The sequence below is a fragment of the Kogia breviceps genome, chromosome 5 (genome assembly GCF_026419965.1).
Source record: "Kogia breviceps isolate mKogBre1 chromosome 5, mKogBre1 haplotype 1, whole genome shotgun sequence".
Taxonomy (NCBI): Eukaryota; Metazoa; Chordata; class Mammalia; order Artiodactyla; family Physeteridae; genus Kogia; species Kogia breviceps.
In genome coordinates, this window is record NC_081314.1 from 91777000 (window position 1) to 91804225 (window position 27226).

General features: G+C 36.0%; 1 protein-coding gene across 1 annotated transcript in view; it reads left to right on the top strand.

Annotated features, from left to right (window-relative positions):
- SLC9C1 (solute carrier family 9 member C1) overlaps positions 1-27226 on the top strand; it is a 98058-nt gene that overhangs the window by 33247 nt on the left and 37585 nt on the right. The window contains exons 10-14 of the mRNA XM_059063940.1: positions 10603-10684; positions 13133-13299; positions 15068-15193; positions 18584-18678; positions 21975-22094. Of these exons, the coding sequence (XP_058919923.1) occupies positions 10603-10684; positions 13133-13299; positions 15068-15193; positions 18584-18678; positions 21975-22094 (590 nt within the window). The remainder of the gene's footprint in view (positions 1-10602; positions 10685-13132; positions 13300-15067; positions 15194-18583; positions 18679-21974; positions 22095-27226) is intronic.

Genomic DNA, 27226 nt, shown 5'->3' on the forward strand with positions numbered 1-27226 from the left:
TTGTTCAACAAAGTGTAGAACTAGATAAAAAATCAGCAAGGATATGGAAGAACTAAGCAACACCATCAACCAACAAGATCTAATTGACATTTATAGAATCATATCAACTGATAAAGGAAAAGCACTTAACAAAAATCAATATCCATTTATGACAAAATCTCTCAAAAAATAGAAATAGAAGGGAATTTCCTAATGTTGATAAAGAACAGCTACAAAATAATTTACAGGTGGCCTTATAATTAATAGTGAAAGATATTTTCACCCTATAATTGGGAACAATCCAAGAATGTCTACTCTTACTCTTTTGTTAAACATCATGATGGAAGTTCTAGCTTGCTCCATAAGACAAAAAAAATAAAATAAAATAAAGGAAAAAAAGAACACACGAATATTGAAAAGGGAAAAATAAACTCTCCTTATTTGCAGATAATATGATTATCTATATAGAAAATTCCAAGGGTCTTCAAAAAGAATAGTAAAAAAAAGCCCTACGAGAACTAATAAGTGAGTTCAACATGGTCTCAGGATATAAGATAAGTATAAAAAAATTAAGTATTTCTATATACTAGCAATTGATACAAGGAAGTGAAAATTAAAGATACAATTCCACATACAATCATTCAAGAAATAAAAAGCAAAGAAACTAAAATAACGAAAACAATTTTGAAAGAGAAGAAAAAATGAGAAAAATCACTATACCCAATTTTAAGGCATTATTACAGTTATAGTCATGGAGAATAGATAGTATTGTCAGAGAGAGAGAGACACGTGGAACAGAACAGAGAACCCAGAAATAGATCCACACAAACATCCCCAATTATTTTTTGATAAGGGTTCAAAACAATTCAATAGAGGATGTCTTAACAAATGGTGCTGAAGAATGGGACATTCATAGGCAAAAAAAAGAACATTAACTCTAAGTCTCACATCTTTTACAAAAATTAATTTATAGTGGGTCACAGAATTAAATGTAAAACTAGAAAACTCTTTTTTAACTTGTAATAAAATCTTTGGGACCTAGTATAAGGCAAAGACACCAAAAGCATAATCCATAAAAGAAAAAAAAGAAGAAATTATACTTCATCAAAATTAAAAACTTTTAACAGTCCAATGGGCAGAATACAGGAAAAGACATTCCACAGAAGAGGATATACAGATACAAATAAGCATAAAAAATGGTCAACATCATTAGCCACTGGGGACATGTAAACTGAGACCACAAAAAGATATCTCTCTATTAGAAGGGCTAAAATGAAATATGGTGATGAAACTAAATGGTGAGGATGCAAAGAACCTGGACCACTCATACATTACTAGTAGGAATATCAAATAGTACAGTCACTCTGGAAAAGAATTTGGCAGTTACTTTAAAAAAAATTGCATATGCAAAGGAAGGGACCCAAAGGGCCTGGGGTAGCATGGGCACTTCTGGCCCCCACACAGAGAGCTCCCATGCTAAGTCTGTCAAGGTCAAGGCTACAGTAATTCGACAAGACTTTCCACTATCCTCAAGTCAAGCAGTTATTGCTGGGAGCTTGGAGGTATCAAAACTTCCTGCCAGAAGACAAACTGTGCCTGTCCCTTAAACATTTGCCTTTAAGGGCAGCTTCAGGGCACTACACTCTGTTTCTGAACCAGCCCATCTGGCAGCAGCCTGGTGAAGCTGCCTCCTCCACTCAGTCTCCTCCATCAGGAACCATTTTCTTCTTTGAACACCATCAGGGACACCCGCAGCAGGGGCTGGGGTCCTGGTGCAGCGACAACCCAGGAATTCAGAGATTTCTCCTGATTGTGTCGCAGAGTGCCAAGGAGAGGACTAGAGCCGTGTGGTTGACAGGGTCTTGGTGCTCCAGCTGGGTGTCAACCCTGAGCCTCTGAAGTGAGAGAGCCAAGTTCAGGACTTTGGTCCATCAGAGAACTCTCAGCTCCTCATAATATCAATCAGCAAGAGCTCTCCCAGAGATGTCCATCTCAATGCTAAGACTCAGCTCCACTCAATGACCAGCCAGCTCCAGTGCTGGACACCCCATGCCAAACAGCTTACAAGACAGGAACACAACCCCACCCATTAGCAGAGAGACTGCCTAAAATCATAATAAGTTCACAGACACCCCAAAAAACACCAGCGGACACAGTCCTGCCCACCAGGAAGACAAGATCCAGGGTCATCCACCAGAACACAGGCACCAGTCCCCTCCACCAGGAACCCTATACAACCCACTGAACCAACCTTACCCACTGGGGGCAGACACCAAAAACAATGGGAACTACTAACCTGCAGCCTGCAAAAAGGAGACCCCAAACACAGTAAGTTAAGCAAAATGAGAAGACACAGAAATACACAGCAGATGAAGGAGCAAGGTAAAAACCCACCAGACCAAACAAATGAAGAGGAAATAGGAAGTCTACCTGAAAAAGAATTCAAAGTAATGATAGTAAAGATGATCCAAAATATTGGAAATAAAATGGAGAAAATACAAGAAAAGTTTAAAAAGGACCTAGAAGAACTAAAGAGCAAACGAACAATGATGAACAACACAATAAATGAAATTTAAAATTCTCTAGAATGAATCAATAGCAGAATGACTGAGGCAGGAGAACAGATAAGTGACCTGGAAGATAAAATAGTGGAAATAATTACTACACAGCAGAAGAAAGAAAAAACAATGAAAAGAATTGAGGACAGTCTCAGAGACTTCTGGGACTACATTAAATGCACCAACATTCGAATTATAGGGGTCCCAGAAGAAGAGAAAAAGAAAGGGACTGAGAAAATATTTGAAAAGAATATAGTTGAAAACTTCCCTAATATGGGAAAGGAAATAGTCAATCAACTCCAGGAAATGCAGAGTCCCATACAGGATAAAACCAAGGAGAAACATGCCAAACCACATACTAATCAAACTTTAATACTAATCAAAACTTAAATACAAAGAAAAAATATTAAAAGCAGCAAGAGAAAAGCAACAATTAACATACAAGGGAATCCCCATAAGGTTAACAGCAGTTCTTTCAGCAGAAATTCTGCAAGCCTGTAGAGACTGGCAGGACATATTTAAAGTGATGAAAGGGAAAAATTTACAACCAAGATTACTGTACCCAGCAAGGATCTCGTTCAGTTTTGACAGAGAAATTAAAACCTTTACAGACAAGCAAAAGCTAAGAGAATTCAGCACCACCAAACCAGCTTTACAACAAATAATAAAGGACCTTCTCTAGGCAGGAAACACAGAGAAGGGAAAAACCTGCAATAACAAACCCAAAGCAATTAAGAAAATTGTAATAGCAACATACACAATGATAATTACCTTAAATGTAAGTGGATGAATGCTACAACCAAAAGACATAGCCTGGCTGAATGGATACAAAAACAAGACCCATATATATGCTGTTTACAAGAGACCCACTTCAGACCTAGGAACACATACAGTCTGAAAGTGAGGGGATAGAAAAAGATATTCCGCGGAAATGGAAATAAGAAGAAAGCTGGAGTAGCAATTCTTGTATAAGAAAAAATAGACTTTAAAATAAAGACTATTACAAGAGACAAAGAAGGACACTATATAATGATCAATGGTTCTATTCAAGAAGAAGATATAACAACTGTAATTATTTATGCACCCAATATAGGAACACCTCAGTACATAAGGCAAATGTTAACAGCCATAAAAGGGGAAATTGACAGTAACACAATCATAGTAGGGGACTTTAACACCCCACTTTCACCAATGGACAGATCATCCAAAATGAAAATAAATAAGGAAATGCAAGCTTTAAATGATAGATTAAACAAGATGGACTTAGTTGATATTTACGGGACATACCATCCAAAAACAACAGAATACACTTTTTTCTCAAGTGCTCATGGAATATTCTCCAAGATAGATCATATCTTGGGTGACAAATAAAGCCTTGGTAAATTTAAGAAAATTGAAATCATATCAAGTATCTTTTCCAACCACAGCACTATGAGACTAGATATGAATTACAAGAAAAAATCTGTAAAAACTACAAACACATGGAGGCTAAACAATATGCTACTACATAACCAAGACATCACTGAAGAAATCAAAGAGGAAATAAAAAAATACCTAGAAACAAATGACAACAACAACCCAAAACCTATGGGATACAGCAAGAGCAGTTCTAAGAGGGAAGTATATAGCAAAACAATCCTACCTCAAGAAACAAGAAACATCTCAAATAAACAACCTAAACTTACACCTAAAGCAGTTAGAGAAAGAAGAACAAAACCCCCAAATTTAGCAGAAGGAGAGAAATCATAAAGATCCAATCAGAAATAAATGAAAAAGAAATGAAGGAAACAATAACAAAGATCATTAAAACTAAAATCTGGTTCTTTGAGTAGATAAAGAAAATGGATAAACCATTAGCCAGACTCATCAAGAACAAAAGGGAGAAGACTCAAATCAATAAAATTAGAAATGAGGAAGGAGAAGTAACAACTGACACTGCAAAAATACAAAGGATCATGAGAGATTACTACACACAACTATATGCCAATAAAATGGACAACCTGGAAGACATGGAAAAATTCTTAGAAAACCACAACCTTCTAAGACTGAACCAGGAAGAAATAGAAAATATAAACAGACAATTCATAGGCACTGAAGTTGAGACTGTGATTAAAAATATTCCAATAAACAAAAGCCCAGGACCAGATGGCTTCACAGGCTAATTCTATCAAACATTTAGAGAAGAATTAACATTTATGTTTCTCAAATTCTTCCAAAATATAGCAGAGAAAGGAACACTCCCAAACTCATTCTATGAGGCCACAATCACCCTGATACCAAACCACACAAAGATGTCACAAAGAAAGAAAACTAAAGGCTGATATCACTGATGAACAAAGATGCAAAAATCCTCAACAAAATACTAGCAAACAGAATCCAACATAACATTAAAAGGATAATACACCATGATCAAGTAGGGTTTACCCCAGGAATGCAAGGATACTTTAATATATGCAAATCAATCAATGTAATACACCATAATAACAAATTGAAGAATTAAAATTATATGATCATCTCAATAGATGCAGAAAAAGCTTTTGACAAAATTAATCACCCATTTATGGTAAAAACCTTCCAGAAAGTAGGTATAGAGGGAACTTACCTCAACATAATAAAAGCCATATATGACAAACCCATAGCCACCTTCATTCTCAATGGTGAAAATTTGAAATCATTTCCAGTAAGATCAGGAAAAAGATAAGGTTGCCCACTCTCACCATTATTATTCAACAGAGTTTTGGAATTTTTAGCCACAGCAATCAGAGATGAAAAAGAAATAAAAGGAATCTAAATCAGAAAAGAAGAAGTAAAGCTGTCACTGTTCACAGATGACATGATACTATACATAGAGAATCCCAAGGATGTTACCAGAAAACTGCTAGAGCTAATCAATGAATTTGGTAAAGTAGCAGGATACAAAATTAATACACAGAAACTTGTTGCATTCCTATACACTACTGAAGAAAAATCTGAAAGAGAAATTAAGGAAACACCCCCATTTACCATTGCAACAAAAAGAACAAACTACCTAGGAATAAACCTACCTAAGGAGAAAAAAGACCTGTATGTAGAAAACTATAAGACACTGTTGAAAGTAATTAAAGATGGTACAAACAAATGGAGAGATATACCATGTTCTTGGATTGGAAGAATCAACATTGTGAAAATGACTCTACTACCCAAAGCAATCTACAGATTCAATGCAATCCTTGTCAAACTCCCAATGGCATTTTTCACAGAACTAGAACAAAAAAATTCACAATTTGTATGGAAACACAAAAGACCCCAAATAGCCAAAGTAAACTTGAGAAAGAAAAATGAAGCTGGAGGTATCAGACTCCCTGACTTCAGATGATACTACAAAGCTACAGTAATCAAGACAGTATGGTACTGGCACAAAGACAGAAATATAGATCAATGGAACAGGATAGAAAGCCCAGAGATAAAACCCCACACATATGGTCACCTTATCTTTGATAAAGGAGGCAAGAATATACAATGGAGAAAAGACAGCCTCTTCAATTAGTGGTGCAGGGAAAACTGGACAGCTACATGTAAAAGAATGAAATTAGAACACTCCCTAAAACCGTACACAAAAATAAACTCAAAATGGATTAAAGACCTCTTATAAAGTCAGACAGTATAAAACTCTTAGAGGAAAACATAGGCAGAACATTCTATGACATAAATCACAGCAAGATCCTTTTTGACCCACCTCCCAGAGAAATGGAAATAAAAACAAAAATAACCAAATGGGACCTAATGAAACTGAAAAGCTTTTGCACAGCAAAGGAAACTATAAACAAGATGAAAAGACAACCCTGAGAATGGGAGAAAATATTTGCAAATGAAGCAACTGACAAAGGAGTAATCTCCAAAATTTACAAGCAGCTCATACAGCTCAATATCAAAAAACCAAATAACCCAATTGAAAAATAGGCAGAAAACCTAAATAAACATGTCTCCAAAGAAGATATACAGATTACCAACAAACACATGAAAGGATGCGCAACATCACTAATCATTAGATAAATGCAAATCAAAACTACAATGAGGTATCACCTCACACTGGTCAGAATGGCCATCATCAAAAAATCTACAAACAATAAATGCTGGAGATGGTGTGGAGAAAAAGGAACCCTCCTGCACTGTTGGTGGGAATGTACATTGATACAGCCACTATGGAGAACAGTATGGAGGTTCCTTAAAAAACTAAAATTAGAACTACCATACAACCCAGCAATCCCACTACTGGGCATATAACCTGAGAAAACCATAATTCAAAAAGGGTCATGTACCGCAATGTTCATTGCAGCTGTATTTACAATAGCCAGGACATGGAAGCAACCTAAGTGTCCATCAACAGATGAACGGATAAAGAAGATGTGGCACATATATACAATGGAATATTACTCAGCCAGAAAAAGAAACTAAATTGAGTTTTTTTGTAGTGAGGTGGATGGACCTAGAGTCTGTCATACAGAGTGAAGTAAGTCAGAAAGAGAAAAACAAACATCGTATTCTAATGTATATATATGGAATCAGAAAAAAAATCGTTCTGAAGAACCTAGGGGCAGGACAGGAATAAAGACACAGACATAGAGAATGGACTTGAGGACACAGGGAGGGGGAAGTGTAAGCTGGGATGAAGTGAGAGAGTGTCATGGACATATAGACACTACCAAATGTAAAATAGATAGCTAGTGGAAAGCAGCTGCATAGCACAGGGAGATCAGCTCAGTGCTTTTTGACCACCTGGACACATGGGATAAGATGCAAGAGGGAGGGGATATGTGGATATATGTGTACGTAGAGCTGATTCACTTTGTTATACAATAGAAGCTAACACAACACAGTGAAGCAGTTTTACTCTAATGAAGATGTAAAATAAATAAAATGTCAAACCTTAAAAAAGAGCAAGAGAGGGAGACAGAGAAGACAGAAAGGGATAGGGAACAAATTACTGATATCCATAATGAAAAAGAGAACATGACTACAAATTATACAGTTATTAAAGGAGTAATAAATAGAAATTATGCATAACTTTTTGTCAGAATAATTCAATACCTTAGATGAAAATGGTTAAACTCCTTAAAAACACAACTTACCCAAACCGACACAAAAGAAAATAGAAAATCTGAATAGCCCTATATCTGTTAAAGAAATTGGGTATATAAATTAAAACTGTCTCACAAACTAGAAGTCCAGATGGCTTGACTGGAAAATTCTGCCAAACATTTAAGGAATAAATGATAACGATTCTACATAAACTCTCTCATAAAATAGAAAATGATTAAACACTTTCTTATTTTATGTGGCCAGCCCACTCTGATACTAAACCCCAACAAAGATAATTACAAATAAACAAAACCATTAATGAAACAGGATGCAAAAATTCTTAGAAAATATGCAGCCAATTAATTTTAAATATATAAAAAATATAACATTATGATCAAATAGATTTTATCCAAAAAATATGTCCAGAAATATTAGTTTAACATTCAAAAAACTATTTGTGGAATCTAAAAAAACTGAACTCATAAAAACAGAGAACATATTGGTGATGGCCAGAGGTGGTGAGAGGAGACGGAGGAAATGGATAAAGGCAGGCCAAAAGTACAGACTCCCAGTTATAAGGTAAATAAGTTGCCAAAGAAAGTAAAACCTCCATTTTTACCTCACACCATATGTAAAAGTGCTTAGAGATGCATCATAGACATAAATATAAAATCAAAAGCCCTAAAACTTCTGAAGAAAACATAAGAGAATACCTTTGCAACCTTGGAATAGACAAAGGGTTTTTAGAACAAAAATACAATAGTAATTAGAGTTCTCAACATTAAAAATGTTTGCTTACCAAAAGATAGCTTTACATAAATGGATAATGTAAGTCACAAACTGAGAGGAAATATCCATAACACATATATCTGATAATGTACATTTTTCTGTATTTTTCTAGTGAAATATAGCTAATTTGCAATATTGTATTAGTTTCAGGTATACAAAGTGATATTCTTTTCCAGATTCTTTTCCATTATAGGTTATTACAAGATATTGAATATAGTTCCATGTGCTATACAGCAGGTTCTGTTATTTACCTATTTTATATATAGTAGTGTGTATATGTTAATCCCAAACTCCTAATTTATCTCTCCCACCACTGCTAAACCCTTTGGTAACCACGGGTTTGCTTTCTATGTCTGTGAGTTTTGTAAATAAGTTTATTTGTATCATTTTTTAGATTCCATACATAAGTGTATCCTATGATATTTGTCTTTCTCTGATTTACTTCACTTAGTATGATAATCTCTAGGCCCATCCAAGTTGCTGCAAATAGCATTATTTCACTCTTTCTCATGGCTGAATAATATTCCATTGTATATATACTTTCTTTATCCATTCATCTGTGGATGAACATTTAGATTGCTTCCATGTATTGTAAATAGTGTTGCAGTGAAGATTGCTGTGCAAATATCTTTTCGAATTAGACTTTTCTCCAGATATACACCCAGGAGTAGGATCATATGGTAACTCTATTTTTAGTTTTTTAAGGAACCTCCATACTGTTCTCCATAGTGGCTGTATCAATTTACATTCCCACCAACAGTGTAGGTGGGCTGCTTTTTCTCCACACCCTCTCCAGTATTTGTTATTTGTAGACTTTTTAATGATGGCCCTTCTGACTGATGTGAGGTGATATCTCATTGTAGTTTTAATTTGCATTTCTCTAATAATTAGTGATATTGAGCTTCTTTTCATGTGCCTGTTGGCCATCTGTATGACAATGCACTTTTATCCAGAATATATTTTTCAAAATTTCTACAATTTTATAATAAAAGAAAAACAACCCAATTTAAAAAATAGGCAAAAGAGTTGAACAAATGTTTCAAAATAAAGATATATACCACTAAGCACATTAAAATGCTTACCATCATTACTCTAGGGGAATGTTAATTAAAACTATAATGAGAAACATAATATTCAATTTAAATGAAGGTTTTAGAATTGGCAAATCTCACCTATAGAAATAGAAATAGGAAGAGTAGTTGCTTCGTGTCAGGTGGGGATTGATTGGAGCAGCACTGGAGAAATTTGGAGGGATATGAGAATATTCTAGATCTTGATAGGACTGAGGGTTATATGGGTGTATGCACTGTCAAAACTTATCAAATGATACATAAGTACATTTCAATGTGTGTAGATTATACCTTGGTTTTTCTAATTACCAGTGTTTGGGCTGCACCCTTGAAGAATTAAATCAGAATATTCACTGGGAACATCCTGGGCATCAATATTTTAAAGTTTCTCTGGTGAACCTAGTGTGCAACCTTGAAAGCCTCTTGTGTGGTTTCATGCTCTGTCTCTAGACTCCATTTGTAGCCAAAGAATAGAGGACTGGCTAAGAGTTTAAAATAAGTTCTGGAAGTTAGAATTCCATAAATCGATGGAAGTATGTAGTATCAAATTGAAAAGTATCACTTCATCTGTCCATGGAGATTAATTGTGATATAAGTGGAGAAGAAAATAACAGGTGGCACCAAAGGCATCAATTGCTCCTCTCTGCTGGCAATGAAAGGATTCCAGAGAGGCAAAGTATGAGGTGGAGCAAACATACCAAGGCCTCTGAGTTGTTCTCTTTTCCTAGGTGGAGAGAATTATTTCATACAGATGTGCTGATAATGTAGAGCAGAGAACTGTGTGGCTGTGTACATGGAGGTGTGTGTGCTGTATGAGAATTGGTAAAGCACAGGTATATTTCCAGGGCTCAAGAAGTGCAGTAATGGAATTTAAGAACAAGTATTTTCTCCTAATGTCTTCATATGTAGATAAATATTTGTCAAACCATGTGTCCTGATTTTTGGTTTGGTTCCAGAAATGTGAGTGAAGCACATGCAAGAAGATAGAGAATCCCCAGAGTACTTTCATCATGCCTGACATCCAAATTCCCCTCTGCCATGAGTATCTATTGACATAGTACATCCTTGCTTAATTTACATTGGTAAATATAGAGTATATTATATGACATTGTGAGAAAAACTTACTTTGTTTTTTTTTTCTATTCCAGATATTATTTCATGGAGTGTCAGTATCCTTAGTTACCCTGATTGTCAATAGATTTATTTTGCCAATGGCAATTACTAAACTCGGTAAGCCCTGCAAATTCATATTCTGAGTGAAGAGAAAAATATTCCAAACATGCTAAAGAGTTGTTAATAATGAAAAAAGAAGCCATATAAATACAAATCAATGGTGTCTAATTGAAGAGGAAATTGGATCTCTATGTAAAGTCATATGAATTGTTTAGGCCAATAAGCTTGTTAGGCCAATAAGCAATAATCTTTTACCCCAGTGTTCATTGCAGCACTATTTACAATAGCCAGGACATGGAAACAACCTAAATGTCCAATGATAGATGAATAGATAAAGAAGATGTAGTATATATATACAATGGAATATTACTCAGCCATGAAAAGGAACAAAATTGGGTCATTTGTAGAGATGTGGATGGATGTAGAGTCTGTCATACAGAGTGAAGTAAGCCAGAAAGAGAAAAACAAATATTGTATATTATTAACACATATATGTGAAGTCTAGAAAAATGGTACAGATGAACCTATTTGTAAGGCAGGAATAGAGATGTGGACATAGAGAATGGACATGTGGACACAGAGGGGGAAGGGGAGGGTACAACGAATTGGGAGATTAAGTATGACATAAATACACTACCATGTGTAAAATAGATAGCTAGTGGGAACATGCTGTATAGTACAGGGAGCTCAGCTCAGTGCTCTGTGATGACCAAATGGGTGAGATGAGGGGCGGGGTGGGAGGGAGGTCCAAAAGGGAGGGGATATAGGTATACATATAGCTGATTCATTTCACTGTACAGCAGAAACTAACATAACATTGTAAACCAATTTTACTCTAATTTTAAAAAGATTACTTATTTACATTAGTCCAGTTTAAGTAAAATTATACAATAAGTTTATTCAATTATTTGACAAACTTTTTATTAAAAGCCTCTTATATGCCATTCACTATTCTAACTGATAGTGATGCATTATGAAGACAAAATTCTGAATTGATGGAGCTTATGTTGGAGAGAGGAGAAACAGGCAGTAAACAAGTCAAATAAAGTAATATCAGAGAGTCATTTTTGTATAAAAATAAACAAACCACATATAAATAAAATAGAAAACACAACAGGTAGTAGATTCCTGAGGAAATTAGAAAATGAGTGAGTTTAAGGAAAGAAGGTAAGGTGCTGGGACCTTCGAGAACAATGCTAATAGTGAAGGAAGTCCAGATGGGAGAGGTAGGGTAAGAGTTAGATAATGAAGGACCTTGAATTTTAAGATTTTATTCTAAGGGATAAATGGATTTCTTGGTTGGTTTTAAGCAAGTAAGTGTAATTTTATGAATAAGGTCCTTAAAAAGACACTACTCTGGTTCTGTGGATAGCTGGTTGGAAGCTATGAAGAGAGTAGAAGCAGAAATACCAGTTTTAGGAGGCAACTGCATTATACAATATGTTTCAATCCCCTACTTTTTAACAATTGATAAATTGAAATCTAAAGAGTTAAAAGTTCTTGTCTAAGGTCACATGGCTTGATAATGGCAGTTAAAGAACTAAAAACAAATTGCTCTAATGCTTTTAATCCATTGTATTCTTAACTGCTTTATCACACTTTCTTGCTACACACAGAGTTTTCATTCATATGGCATTTTGTAACCAATCTTAAATTTCATCTTTATGGATAATATTGCACCTTCATCCTCATATTTGCAACAACATCTTTTCTTCCATTTACTTTTTTTTCTGTTTTTATTTTCTGAACCTTAACATAGTAAAATGGGAAAAACAGATTAAAGAGGTAAAATTTTGCAGTTTATCAGATGTTCTACTTAGTAGCTAAATAAACCTAAAATTCTTATTGTGGAGCATCTGTTTACTTGCACTGAGAGCAGTGAACATTTGCTCATGGAACATTATTGCTTTCCAAAGAAACTCCTATGGCTCAGAAAAAGGGAATTTGTATCTGGTAGTAAGATTCCTTCAAACTTTATTGAGGTCTAGAGATATATATATCCATACACACACACACACACACACACACACACACACACACACACACACAGAGTTGATCCTTGATCAACATGGATTTGAACTACGCCAATCCACTTATAAGTGGATGTGAATTTTTTTTAATTTAAAAAATGTTTTAATATGTACTTCAGTATGACGTGAACCTGCTTATTGAATCTGAGGATGCAGAAACATGGATATGAATAGCCAACTGTAAAGTTATATGCGTGGAGGGTTGGCACCCTTGACTCCCATGTTGTTCAAGGGTTAAATGTATACATCTGGAGATAAATAAATATATATCATAAATACTTATATATATGACCTTATGTATAAGTGGGAAATATATGTATATATCTACACATACACAGTGTACATATATGTATATGTATATCTATACCTCTTGCATATATCTCCTACACATCTATACATATATATGTATATTGTATATATATATAATCAAAATGATGATGTCTACTATTTATAAAATGTGGTCTTTGTATCAAAGGTCTTCGTGATGTCACATCAACAAAGTATAAATCACTGTATTATACATTTCAACACTTTCAAGAACTAACCATATCTGCAGCCTCTGCACTCAAATTTGACAAAGATCTTGCTAACGCAGATTGGAACATGGTTGAGAAAGCAATTACACTGCAAAACCCATATGCAGTAAGCAAGTAATATCTTTTGTTTATTCCTTCAAGTGGATATGATTGTCCTTAAATAAATATAAATGTTATAAATATTAATTCACAATTCTTAGGGAATTTTGTGACCACTATGGGGCAAAGTAGAAGTGACAACCCCTTTGAGTATAGCAAGTATGTATTGTAAATTCGAAAGAAGGACTAGTGTATTGGAGCTGCCTTTAAAAGACAGCATAAAAAGAAGAGAGTGAGTCTTAGAAAATGGCTAGTTTTTTTACTAGACTGCAGATGGACAACATTGATTCAGCGTTTATTTAGGCTATTATATAGCCAAGTACTTGCTAGGCCCTGGTTTATGATTAATATTACTTTGTAATATAAAATAGAATTCAAAGCCAGTGTCATACGATTAGATGTGGTGAAATGTCACCTCCTGCTTCTGAGATATGCTTTAGAATCTCCATGGTCAGACTTCTAATTCATATATGAGTTCATAATTCATCAGTAGTCATGAATGCCACAAGGAGAAATAATAAAAGTTGTCCTGGTATCTGCTCAATGCTTCTTCTGGGTTACCATCTCCTATATTACATCCAATTTTCATTGCAATGTTTTTCTGCATCACACAGTGTGAGGGCCCAACTTCTATGACTGTAGACATAAGATAATTGGTTGCTATGAAATAGGATTTATAAAGCTCCATTTAAAATCCTCTAACAAGTGCTTGAAGCTCCAGATGGGGGCCCAGAATCAAGCCTTGTGTCTGCAGGAATATTGCCAGGATTTCTGGATAAGAAAAGTACCAAGTCAAATCTAAGGATTTTTTATAGTAGCTCCCAATATCTGATTGTGGGCTTTTGTTAATCTGGCTGCATCAGAATCACCTGGAAAGCTTATTTAAAAATACGGATTGATTTCCCAGCCTCTACCAAGGAGATTCTGATGAAGATGGTCTGAGGAGGGTCCCAGGAATATATATTTTTAATCTATTTACCCAGCTAATTCTAATGCAAAGTCAGGGTTGAGGTCACCACTCTGGTATTTGATCTGTTTCAGAAGGCAGATAATTAAACAACTACATTCTCCTCTTTATGATGCTGACATGAGGGACATTCTAGTGTTATAGATAGAACATTGGCTTTAGACTCAGAAAATCTGGGTTCATATCCTAGTTTTATCACTTAATAAATGCTTTGTGATCTTTATATAAACCTTTTATTTTATCTAAGCTTCAACTTTTTTCATCTATAAAATGGATTTATCCATATACCCATCTCCTAACAGCCATGTTCACTTTTTATTCTACCTTAAGTAATTAGTTTAAAGCAGTGGTTGTCACACTTTAGCTGTAGCAGAATCATGGAATGGGTTTGTAAAAACACAGATTGCTGTCCATCTCCCCACAGTCTCTGATTCAGCATGTCTATGGTGGGGTTTGAGAATGTGCATTTCTAACAATACCCAGGTGATGCTGCTGGTGCTGGTGAACCACACTTTCAGAACCAGTGGTTTAAAGTGTGATCAGAAATGTAGTAGCTTTTATAAACTTTTACCAATGCCATGCAAAGGTAAAAATATGATATAACTCCTTCCCCCCAAAACTGGCAATTATTTTACCTTCTAGATGACTGTGCAAATGATGAGAAAACTCATCTGAACATTTTTCTGTATCTAGCAAAATGTCTATACTTTTTTAAACCAAAATGGTATGTGAATTGCTTGAGGTTTATGCTAAACAATATGTTAATGTTCATGCATTATTTATTGGTTTTGATTTGTGTTTTATTTAGTTGGGCCAAGAAGAAACAACAGAACATCAAAAAGTGAAATGTCTACACTGTAACAAGGAAATAGATGAGACCCTTAACACTGAAGCAATGGAGCTGGCCAAGAGGCGTCTCCTGTCAGCACAAATAGTTAGTATTTTATTATACGCTTTTAAAATTATTGTCCTACATGTGTATCATTTGCAAATATATTTTTCATTCAGTAGGTTGTCTTTTCATTTTGTCAGTGGTCTCCTTTGCTAAGTTTAATTGGGTTCCATTTTTTCATTTTTGTTTTCGTTTCCTTTGCCTTAGGAGACAGATTCCAAAAAATATTGCTACGATTTATGTCAAAGAGTGTTCTGCCTATGTTTTCTTCTAGGAGTTTTGTGGTTTCCAGTCTTACATTTAGGTCTTTAATTTTGAATTTATTTTGGTATATGATGTGAGAAAATGTTGTAATCTCATTCTCCTACATGTAGCTGTCCAGCTTTCCCAGCACCTCTTATTAAAGAGACTGTCTTTTTCCATCATAAATTCTTGCCTTCTTTGTCATAGATTAATTGACCATAGGTGCATGAGTTTATTTCTGGGCTCTCTATCCTGTTCCATTGATCTACATATCTGTTTTTGTTCCAGTACTATATTAAAAAAATTAAAATTAAATTATTGGCTAAAATTATACTGAAAAGTTGCTCCCTTGCTTAAGACATCTTGGTTATGTTCACCTGCACAGCTTAATAGATTGTTTACAAAGGCAAAGAGAAGTTTGGCATTGTCTTAGGAATTCTCTTGATTGCAAAAAGAAAAAAGAAAAGGACGAAAAGGAAAGAAATCCACTCAAATTAGCTTAAGTAGAAGGTGTTTTATTTTGAGGAACTTGGAATTTCACAGATCCCAATGGCAGGAATTACAGCTGAGCTCTACCACCAGGTGCGTTATGCAGTCAGTCCCATGACACTGCCTATCTCTGGACCAAACCAGTTTTTCCCGAAAGAATACCACCAAGTCCACTAGTAACTGCTGGTATAGGTTAGTATGTTTTCATAGCAAATCTTGGGTAAAAATTAAAGAAATTCTGTAGCACAGCAGCATATAGGACTCTGTGAGGAAATGCTAATAGCCTAGTTACCATTTTCTATCCAGGTCAGAATCTTGACCAGTTGCCATGACTCATCCTCTCAAAATGTTCATGTTGGGCCTTCCTCACTGCCTGTGGAACTGTCATGCATTTCTCAGCTGTTCCATGCATATAGGATTCTAACTTGGGAAATGGAAGATCTTTAGGGTATGATTATTCCCTCCTCAGCAGTAGTCCTGGCAGACAAGCTGAGTCTCAAAGACAGCTTTCCAAGGACCTAAATAACTTCTTTAAGCAATTGAGGCAGTGCCATGAAGGGTGAACTTATGCCCATATCATGCTTTGTTCCACCAGCAGATTTTATGAGATCATGTCTTTGAGTCACTTCCAGATTTTTAATTTATTTCAGGAAAATATAGTATTCAGGAACCCTTAAAATCAATGCAGGAGACTCCATTTTGAGTCTTGCTTTTATTATTAATATGATATATGACTCAGAACATATTCTTTTAAGTTGTTATTCTCCCCATCTGTAAAAGGGGGAAATTATGCTACCTGAATGACCTCTTAGATTCCTTCCACACATGATAGCCTGTGTTTTCTGCAATATATACTTCCTGTACCTTTTTGATTTATTGCCTTAAAAGATTTTTTTCTACTATTATATCTTTGTTGATTTTGTGCTGTCTGTGTGTTAGGTCTTAATCCAGAAATCCTATTTTTCAAAGTATATTGGATCTCTCTGTTCTATTCTCCAGATCTTAACCTCACCTCATATATTTTTAGTCTTTCTTTGTTCTAGACATATTTTCATGTGTATCTTAGCTTGTTGATTTGATTTCTGCAATCTCAATGCTAATGTTCACTGTTCCCTACAGTATTAATTGGTTATTGCAGTTTCCAAAGCTCTGAGAGTTTTTATTTAAATCTCAGCCAGCTCTTGTTAAAGGGAGCAATATCTCCTCTGCTACTGTATGTTAGAAGAGGGGGACTTCCCTGGTTGTCCAGTGGTTAAGACTCCACACTCCCAGTGCAGAGGTCCGAGGGTTGATCCCCGGTCAGGGAACTAGATCCTGCATGCATGCTGCAACTAACGATCCCACATGCCACAAGGAAGAACCCACACGCGGCAACGATGATTCTGCGTGTGGCAACTAAGACCCAGAGAAGACAAATAAATTAACTAATTCAAAAAAGAAAGAAGAGGAAGCACAGGATGGTAAGACAGTGGCACAGGAGAGCAGCACAACATAATGGGGGAAAAGAGAGGCAGGCTTTAAATTCAGAAAGAACTGAGTTTCCAATGTGATCTTGAGAAAACTGCTCGACTCCTTGAGGATCCTCATCTTTCTCATCTATGCAGATTCGTATACCTTCCTCATAAAGCTGTTGCAAGAATTAAATAATTTTCTGTAAAATATAAATTATTATGTTAATTCAATAGTATATTAGAGAGCTCAGAGATGGCAGTTATTGTTTGGAACCAACCATACTCTAAATTCTTCTTACATTTTGGTGTGAAGGATCATTTAAGAGTTAACATTTTTCTAGTATCTAACTGCTTTGTCATTTATGTCGCTAAGCTTTCATGAGCTCCATATGGCTTTCAGCTTTCTTATTTTCCCCACAAGCTACAGTGTTTATCTTTGAGGATACTGAAAATATTTTAATTTTACATTATTTTGCAAGTATTTTAATGATGTTTAAGGAGAAAATGATACTGAATTCCTTTCATTACTGACAAATAACCTTTTGACCTTTCATCCTTAAATTTAGTTCTGTCCCTTTCTAGGATCCCCCAAGAGCAAAACCATGTTTCAATGTCCTTAAATAATTGTGCAGACAGAATGTCTTCTATGGAACCAGGAATCTTTAGTCATATCACACACCCCAGTTTAGGAAGTTGATTCTCAACAATGTTCAGCACACAGAAGCCGAGTGGGCTCTCAGTATATGGACTGAATGAATGAATGTCTGTGTTCTGCACCACAGGAGCAGTTCATTTCATGCTGGGAATAGATTGGAGACAAGAGAGTTCTGTCGTCAAAATATTTGGGGAAGTGGAATTAAATAAAGATATAAATCAGAATCCCTTACTGTAGAATTTCTCAGAGTCTTTAATATTCTAATATGCATTATAAACTTTTAAGATGAGGATAGTTTGCAACAGTTCCCACACTTATTTGGCCACAGAACTCCACTTATTTTTGAAAACCTAATTAACATCTAGAGGAACCTAGTTTCCTGCATATCCATTTTCATTCCACCCAAAACTCAGACCTACCTTCTGCACTGACCTCATGGTCTGGACTCTATAGAAAAAAATTTTTTTTAATATAAAGATACTAGATTATTTGGGGATTTTGACTTCTTTCTCACAGATTATTTTTCCATAAAGAAATAATATATTGTCCCTGTTATCCATATTATAGAATTATTTGATTCAACATTTCTTTTAGGCAAGCTACCAGAGACAATACAGGAATGAGACTCTGTCCCAGAGTGCAGTCCAGGTGCTGGTAGGTGCAGCAGGAAGCTTTGGTGAGAAAGGAGAGTAAGTATATTTTCAGGAGAAAGCTTCCATCCTAAGCCACTGAATTTAGGAAATTGTGCAAATGAGTTTCTCGCTTTTGTCCGGTAACTTGAGATCATCCAGTATTATGTGTGCAAGCCACTGCCTGCTCTCTACCCCACAACCAGGCCAAATCACCTGCTTCCAGTTTCCCAAACTTGCTCCACTCATTCACACCTCTGTGCATTTGAACCAGCTGCTGCTTCTGACTGAGATGCTCTTCCCTTTCTCCTTTTGCCCTCCTCTGCAAAGCTAAGCTGTGGTAAACCACTCCTCCTTCTAGGCTACTCAGATACCTCACTGAGGTCAAAGACTTCCTTAGTCCTTCCAGGCACATCTGCCCAATGCACAACCTCTCCTGATATCCTCGTAATGATTTCTTTAGAGGCAAGCCTCCAGAGTCAGCAATGAGTTCCTCAAAGTCAGCATGTTAGGGAGTACGCTCAGATCATCCCCTGTGGAGTGGAAGGATGAAGGATGTATGCCTGGGTAGACAGACGAGTTAAACTGCAGTGCAGTTGCGACAGCGACCACCCAAAACCCAGACATACCTTCTTGTTCTAGATCTCACTTCTGGTACCACGGACACCAAAATTTCCTGCTCAAGTGGTCCTAAGCTTATTTCTAGGATTGCTTGGGCCTTTTCCCTTATGTCATGATCTTACAAGCAAACTGAGCCCTTGGTGTTCACCCCTCAAAACCTAAGCATGTGCCGACCCAGTGTCCACTCACATGCACCGGCTTGAGGTACAGTGAGAGATAAAGCTGTGTGTAGGAAGAGAAGCAGCCAGACACTGGAGCATGCTCTCACTGCAGTGAGTACAGATTTTCAAAGAGTCTAAGAGTTTTAATTTCAGGCCTAGCCATGCAAATCATTATGACATTATCTTTGCATATATGGTGCAAGTCCTCCACCTGCGCTCTTGCTCTTGGGCCCTCAAATGCTTAGGGGACCTGAATGCTGTTAGTGAAGTAGAGGGAGAAGGCTGGGCACATGTGATCAATTTAAAACAATATGATTCATACTTTAAAGACAGAGGCACTATGTACAGCAGAAATTTTTAAATGAATGAACAAATGACATGCTGAAAAGTAGTAACACTGCATTGTCCAGGAGAGGTTAACATATGTAGAATACATATAAAACAGTACCTATATAGAGTAATTCAGCCCACCACGTTGATTTTTCCTCTTAAAATCCACGAAGGCAGAAGCAACATGTGTCTCTGAGGACCCAGAGTAAATGGGGTTAAGGTTTGAACGGACTCATAGTGGGCAACAAAGGCAAATTTTGAAACATTTGTTACATTTTCATTCACACATGCAAGAGATAAATATTGAATACTAATGTGTGCAAAACTATATGCCAGCACTAGGGAATATCAAGATCAGTGGAATGGTGTTCAGATCAGAGAACTTTCTCTTAATTACGCTTGTGCTCAGTGCTTGCTGCCTTGCTGTGTTGCTTTGGAGTTGATTTCATCATCTGCTGATCATTCCTATCCATAGCCCCACCTGTTGGGGTACCCTGCGGCACGAAAACAAGTCTAAAGATAAAAAACAGTAGGGGGTTAAATAGAGGTACCAGGACCTGTGCTAAGTGCCTGCATAATTGCCTAAGAAGCAATACTTTGAACAGAGCTTATATTTATTGTCTTGTGTCAGACACAGTTTTAAACATATTACATGTAATACCCATTCAATGTCATAAAAATCCTATAAGTGCTATTATTATCTTTATTTTGCAGGTGGGGAAAGTGGGGCACAGAGAGATTAAATAATTTACCCAGGGTTATTTAACTAATGAATTACAGAGCACGGATTCAAAGCTATCCTACCTCACTATCCAGTTAGACAGATCATACTCTTTTCCTAAATCAGGTCTAAACAGTGAACATGTTGATATAAAATAGGAACTCAGGAGCCTGAAAAACACAGTAATTTGGCCTGTAAAATATCACACACATTGATATCACAGAATTTTAGGATTAATAGGAACTTGTGAAATGATCAAGTCTTAGCTTAGACATTAATTCCTTCAGGAAGGTTTCCTGATTGCCCAAGACTATATTCAACACCCCCCTTTGTGGGTCCAGAGTGTCCTCTTATTGTCTCTGCAGAACACTTACTGCGCTAAATGGCAACTGTTGTTTGCATGTTTTACTCCACTAGTCTTCTGGAATCTTAAGGGCAGAGACCAGTATTTATGGTTTACCCCATGCATTTATCAGGCATAAAAGGTGCTCAATCAAATATTTTAAGAATCAGAAATGAATCAAGTCATATATACATTCATGATTTTCCATGTAATTACCACATTATTATATTGAATCACAGAGAACAGAATAACTTCCTTCTTTTTAATTATATCAGTATCCCTGAAACTGAGAAATTGCCCAAATTTTAAGGTGAGAACATCATAATCCATAGGAAGAAAAAGGTCCACTTTTGAACTTAAGTCACCCATGCCCTTCCATTAAGCTGCATTTTAAGGTAGGGCCTCAGATCCAGGGATGGAGCCCCAGCCTCCTTCTGAAGAAGGCAATGTAAGTATCTGGTCAGCAGCAGGTAAGTTTCTCATAAAACCAAGGGAATTTGCTGAGCAAGACCGAATCATAGCACATAGATCTGAACTGCCTCAACAACAAACCCAGAAGAAACCTACAGGCAACTTGGGGCAAATGTTTTTTGGGGGTTTATGAGCACCAACTTCTCCAAATAACCATTTTTACTCTTTCACTTCACCACTTGTATTTTCTCCATAAACTCCCTGATTACTAGCCCAGAAGGTGCAAGAAAAGAGATGGGCGAATGTGTGAGTTGGGCTGGATGCCTCATATATGCTTTCTCATTTAAGTTTCCCAGGCTGACATAAGTATTTTTACTTCCATTCTGAGAGCAAACAGGTTAATGAGGTAATTTGTTCACTGCCACCCAGGTAATAGAGGATCAAACACAAAAATCCACATATATTTGAATCCCAAATATTTGAATCATGGTATGCTTTATCTCCCTGAAACTTGACTTCTCTATTTTGAACCATTTATCTCCATTTTTTTTTTTTTACTCTCTGTTTAATGATGAGCCCCACAATCTAACTTTATAATTATATATCCATCTTTATCTACATCTTCATGACTTGGACCTATGCCCATGAAAGTGTCTCATTTCCTATCGTCACTGGACAAAATAGTTTTCCCACCTCCTGACAGTACTGCATTAAACTCATCTCAAAAATTTTGAAGCATGTTTAAAGGTTCTCCTTTTTTTTTTTTTAGATATCTGAGTGCTGAGACAATAAAAAATTATTCTGAAAGCAAAAAAATTCTTGTCTTTACTAGAAAAGTATTGCTCAATTGGGTGTATAATACGAAAAAGGAAAAAGGGATCCCATCAAGGTAAGTGCTTTTAAACCTTACTAGAAATGCCATTATAATCATTTGAAATTTCCTTTTATTTATTTTTAAAAATTTATATCCTGAATACTTTGTAAAATATTTTGAGGTGGTTTACAACTAAATTACTTATATACATACAAAAAGTTACTTAAAGAAAAAAAGATACAGTGTAATAAGTTTTATTATAGGGGTAAATTTCATACAAGATTAAACGTTAACCATTTTTAAGTGTACCATTCAGGGTTATTTAGTATATTCACGTTGGGCAACCATCTCCTCTGTCAAATTCCACAGCATTTTCATTGCCCCAAATGTAAATCCAGTACCCATTAAGCAGTCACCCCCCATTCTCTCTTTCCCCCAGCTCCTGGATAGCACTAGTCTGCTTTCTGTCTCTATGAATTTACCTATTCCAAATGTATTATATAGATAGAATCATATAACATAGCCTTCTGTTTCTGGATTCTTTTTTTTAACATCTTTATTGGAGTATAATTGCTTTACAATGGTGTGTTAGTTTCTGCTTTATAAAGAAGTGAATCAGCTATACATATACATATACATATATCCCCATATCTCTTCCCTCTAGCATCTCCCTCCCTCCCACCCTCCCTATCCCACCCTGGAAGCAACCTAAGTGTCCATCGACAGATGAATGGATAAAGAAGATGTGGCACATATACACAATGGAATATTACTCAGCCATAAAAGGACATGAAATTGAGTTATTTGTAGTGAGGTGGATGGACCTAGAGTCTGTCATACAGGGTGAAGTAAGTCGGTTTCTGGATTCTTTCACTCAGCATAATGTTTCTTCCACATTGTAGCATGTATCTGTAGCATAAGGTTCATCTACTTTATAGCATGTATGAATACTTTATTCTTTATTTCTTCTTATGGCTGAATAATAGTCCATTGTACAGACGTGCTGTATTTTCTTTATCCATTCATCGGTTGATGGGTATTTGAGTTGTTCTCACCTTTTGGCTATTGTAAACAGTGCTGCTATGAACATTTATGTACATGTATTTGTTTGAATTCCTGCTTTCCATATTTTGGATATGCACCTAGGAGTAAAACTGCTGGATCATATGAAAATAAAATTTATTTAATTTAATTAATTAATTTAATTTCTTGAGGAAACACCAAATTGTTTTCCACATCTGCTAGATAATTATGAAATCAGGAAATGTGAGTCCATCCACTTTACTTTTCTTTTTCAAGATTGGTATAGCTATTCAGGGTTCCTTGCAATTCCATATGAATTTTAGGATTAGCTTATCTATTTATGCACATAAAAAATGTCATTGAGATTTTCATAGGGATTACATTTAGTTCGTAAATTGCTTTCAATAATGTTACCATCTTAAAATATTAAACTTTCTGATTCATGAACATAGGATGTCTTTTCATTTATTTAGATCCTTAATTCCTGTTAGGAATGTCTTATAGTTTTCAGTGTACATGTCTTTGGTAAAATTTAATCCTAAGTATTTTTATGCTATTTCAAATAAAATTGTGTTCCTGATTTCATTTTTGTAGTGTTTATTTCTAGTGTATAGAAATACAAGTTATTTCTGTATATTGATCTTGTATCTTGAAGCTTTGCTGAATTCATTTATTAGCTCTAGTTTTTTTGTGAATTCTCTAGGATTTTCTGTATTTAAGAGCATATCACCTAGGGATAGAGATAATTTTACTTTTTCCTTTCCAACTGAGATGTCTTTTATTCCTTTTCTTAGATTCAAGAGAGGTCTCCCTCTTCTCAATAGGAGTATCAGTAAATACCATATGGATATTTTTGTCCTATGGTTCTTTTAAAGCCTTCAATAATGACTTAAACTACAACTTTCTGAGTACTTATTTCTGTTGATGTAACAAAGAAATGGAGATTTGAAAAACTAGGATTTGTAGTCAATCAACCTTTTAGGCTGTCTCTTATGCATCATTCATCTCAGAGTAGGTAATACAGATTCTGGAGTCAGATGGCTTAGTTTAGAATCCTAGTCTTTATCATTTATTAGCTAGATAAGTTTTACAGGTCTCAGTTTTCTCATTTGAAAAACGAATAAAGTAATATCTATGTCATATTCTGGAGACTGATATATGTAAAGCATTTGGCAAAATAACTGGCACATAGTAGGTACTAGTATATGCTAGTTGGGTTCACCTCTGCCTACATTATGAGACTGTTGTAAAGATTACATAAATAGTGTGTAGAAGCACTTAGTCCAGAGACTAGCACTAAGTAAGCAGTTAAATGTTAGCATTTATTACTAAGTGCTAAATAAAAATTGAGTTCTCTAATGAGAGGACGAAGTCACTATCAAAGATGAACAAACACACAAGGAAACAAATACTCGTGAAAGTGAATCAGCAGAAATAACAGTAGCAGATTTATATCCGTAAGACTTCAGTTATTAAAATTATCCAATATGGACTATAAGTATTAATGAAATGTTGAAATTAGTAAGTGATGGAATCACAAAAATGAACAAGGCCAATCACCAAAAGATTTATATAATGAAAATGAAAAAATATATAATTTATATATAAATTATATAACATGGATAATATATATAATAGTTTCTACCACCTTTTCATTGCTTCCAAGGTAATTACTCAGGTCAGGTCTCAACACAGCTGGAGTGGGAAATATAGTGGCTGCTTCAGGAGACTACAACTTGTCAGCTGATGGAATTACAGGACCTGACATCAGCAAATACTAGTAGAACATATAAGGGGATGGATCTTGAGGATATGGGACCAGAGGGCTGCAACATAAGGCCAGATTAGGGAGAAATTTATTGGCACAGAGGTCTTATCCATGATAATTCAGGATTCAACATTCTATCTAGGACACTTGGAGCTGGTGCTATTATATTCCTGAGATGGTTCTTTGAAGCTTGACCAGGCCAATAACCTACAATAAATGAAGTGCAGATGATAAAATTGGAATATTTAACTAGATTTATTATATTAGAATGAAGAACCAACCTCATGATCTTGTTCCCTGTGAAAGAACGGAGGATATTTCCCTTCACCAAGGCAACAGTGAGAAACTCAATGATAGATGTGCTCTGCAGGACATGGTTAACCATATTAAGTCTGCTGTGGCACTGGCCTCTCTAGTATCAAAAGGAAATGGGAATGGCAGAAGACAGATGGCAACACTTAAATGTCAGAGGCAAGGTGGGCATACTTTATTTTGTGGACAGCAAACCTCGAGTAGCAGTCAGAGTGTTTGACCTAAGGATGGGTAACAAATATTGTATATTAAAAGACAATACAGACAAACAGTTAACTATGGTATTACTTGACTTTTCTAAAGATAGAAAGGGAGAGTTGTTGAGCAAAGGGATGAAGTCAATGACTGCAAGATAGCTAAGTCAATTCTCAGAACCAGAGTCCTTGAGAAAGAACTGCAACAACACCACAAATATGTAGGATAAATATTTCCTCAATCTTCTCTCAGATGGACATTTAATCATTTTACCAGAGTTCCTGTGCATTGGGAAAAGAAAATACTCAGACTCTTTTAGGACTTTGGTTTATGGTATTTTAAATGATACTGATACCAAAGGCTTGAAATACTATTGTGTTCTTCAAGTTAAACTGGGAGCTTTTAGGCCAGATAATTTATGGAGTTTCTGACCCAGTCTGTCTCATAGAAGTCCACCAGGTCCACTGTGTGGTTATTTCACTAAGTCCCTAAGTGTAAAATTGGAATGAAGATACTTAGTGTCTAGCTGAACACAAACATTGTCTTGTTGACCTATATCATATGAATCATGGCAGAAATGGCCAAGTGACCAAGTGGAACCCTGGGCCAAAATAGTAATAAGAAGCAATATAGCATTCCAGGAGGAGTTTTAAAACTAACACCAACATTAAAGATTTAAAGGAATTGTAAGTAATTCCCATCATATCCCCTTTAATTTATCTATCTGACATAAACAAGTCAGATTATAGCCAATTATCAATTTAAGCAAAATGTAACCTCAAGTGTAATGCTGTGCCAGATGTGATTCTATTGCTGGAAGAAATTTTAAAAAGCAGTCTGTTCTCTCATCCAAGATGGTGGCATTGAGGCTCCTGAACTCAATTCCTTCCATGGACACACCAAATCTACAGTTAAACATGGATGAGTTCTCCTTGAAAGAAATCCAGAAACTATCTGAGCAACTCCTACACATCAGGCTAATGAGAAAATACCTACTTTGAAACAGGTAGGAAAGGCTGAGACACACTTTCACAATAAAACTCACCCCCTGGCACAGACATACAATCGGAAGGGAACACACAACTCCCAGTCTCTCCCGAGAAGCAAAGGGTTTGAGCCCAATATCTAGCACCCCAACTTTTAAGACTTCACCCTAGGGGATGGGCCCCCAAAATACCTAGTTCTGAAATCTAATGAGGCTTATAACCACAAAATACACAAGACTAGAGCAGACAAAGAAACAGTTCTTAATGTGTTCATGAAGATGTTGTCTCCTTGGAAGGAGCTTGTGCAAAATTTGGAACCCTAGCTTTTGTGGCTACCACACAAAGGACACACCTCTTGATTGCCTGGCTCTAGTGGCCAAGGGAGCTTGTATTTTAGGACTTACAGGACTGTAGCAAACAAAGAAACACTTCTTAATGGGCTACAGCCCCAGAGCTCAGTGCAGATGGAGCAGATGGAAATACACATCTCCCAATCTTTCCCTGAAAGAAGTCTATTTGCATACCTCAAAAGCTGCTACCTGAGGAGTCCAGTTTCCAATCAACTTGCATCTAGGTGATGAATGATACTCTCCACAATGGGACACAAACAGATCTTAGCACATCCTCAACTACTGGGAGCCACTGAGAGCAAATAAGGCAGCTTGGACAATCACAAAGGTTTGAGAGACAACCAAGAGCTCAGGCTAGGCTGAATGATAAGGTTTATCTACACAAGACCAGTCCATCAAGACTGAAAGAGGTGGCTGTTTTATCTAATGTGCAGAAACCAACAGAGAGCATGAAGGAAAATGAAGAAACAGAGGAATATGTTCCAAACAAAAGAACAGAATAAAACTCCAGAAACACCTTAATGAAATTTAGATAAGTGATTTATCTCTTAAAGAGATCTGTTAGAGTGATTT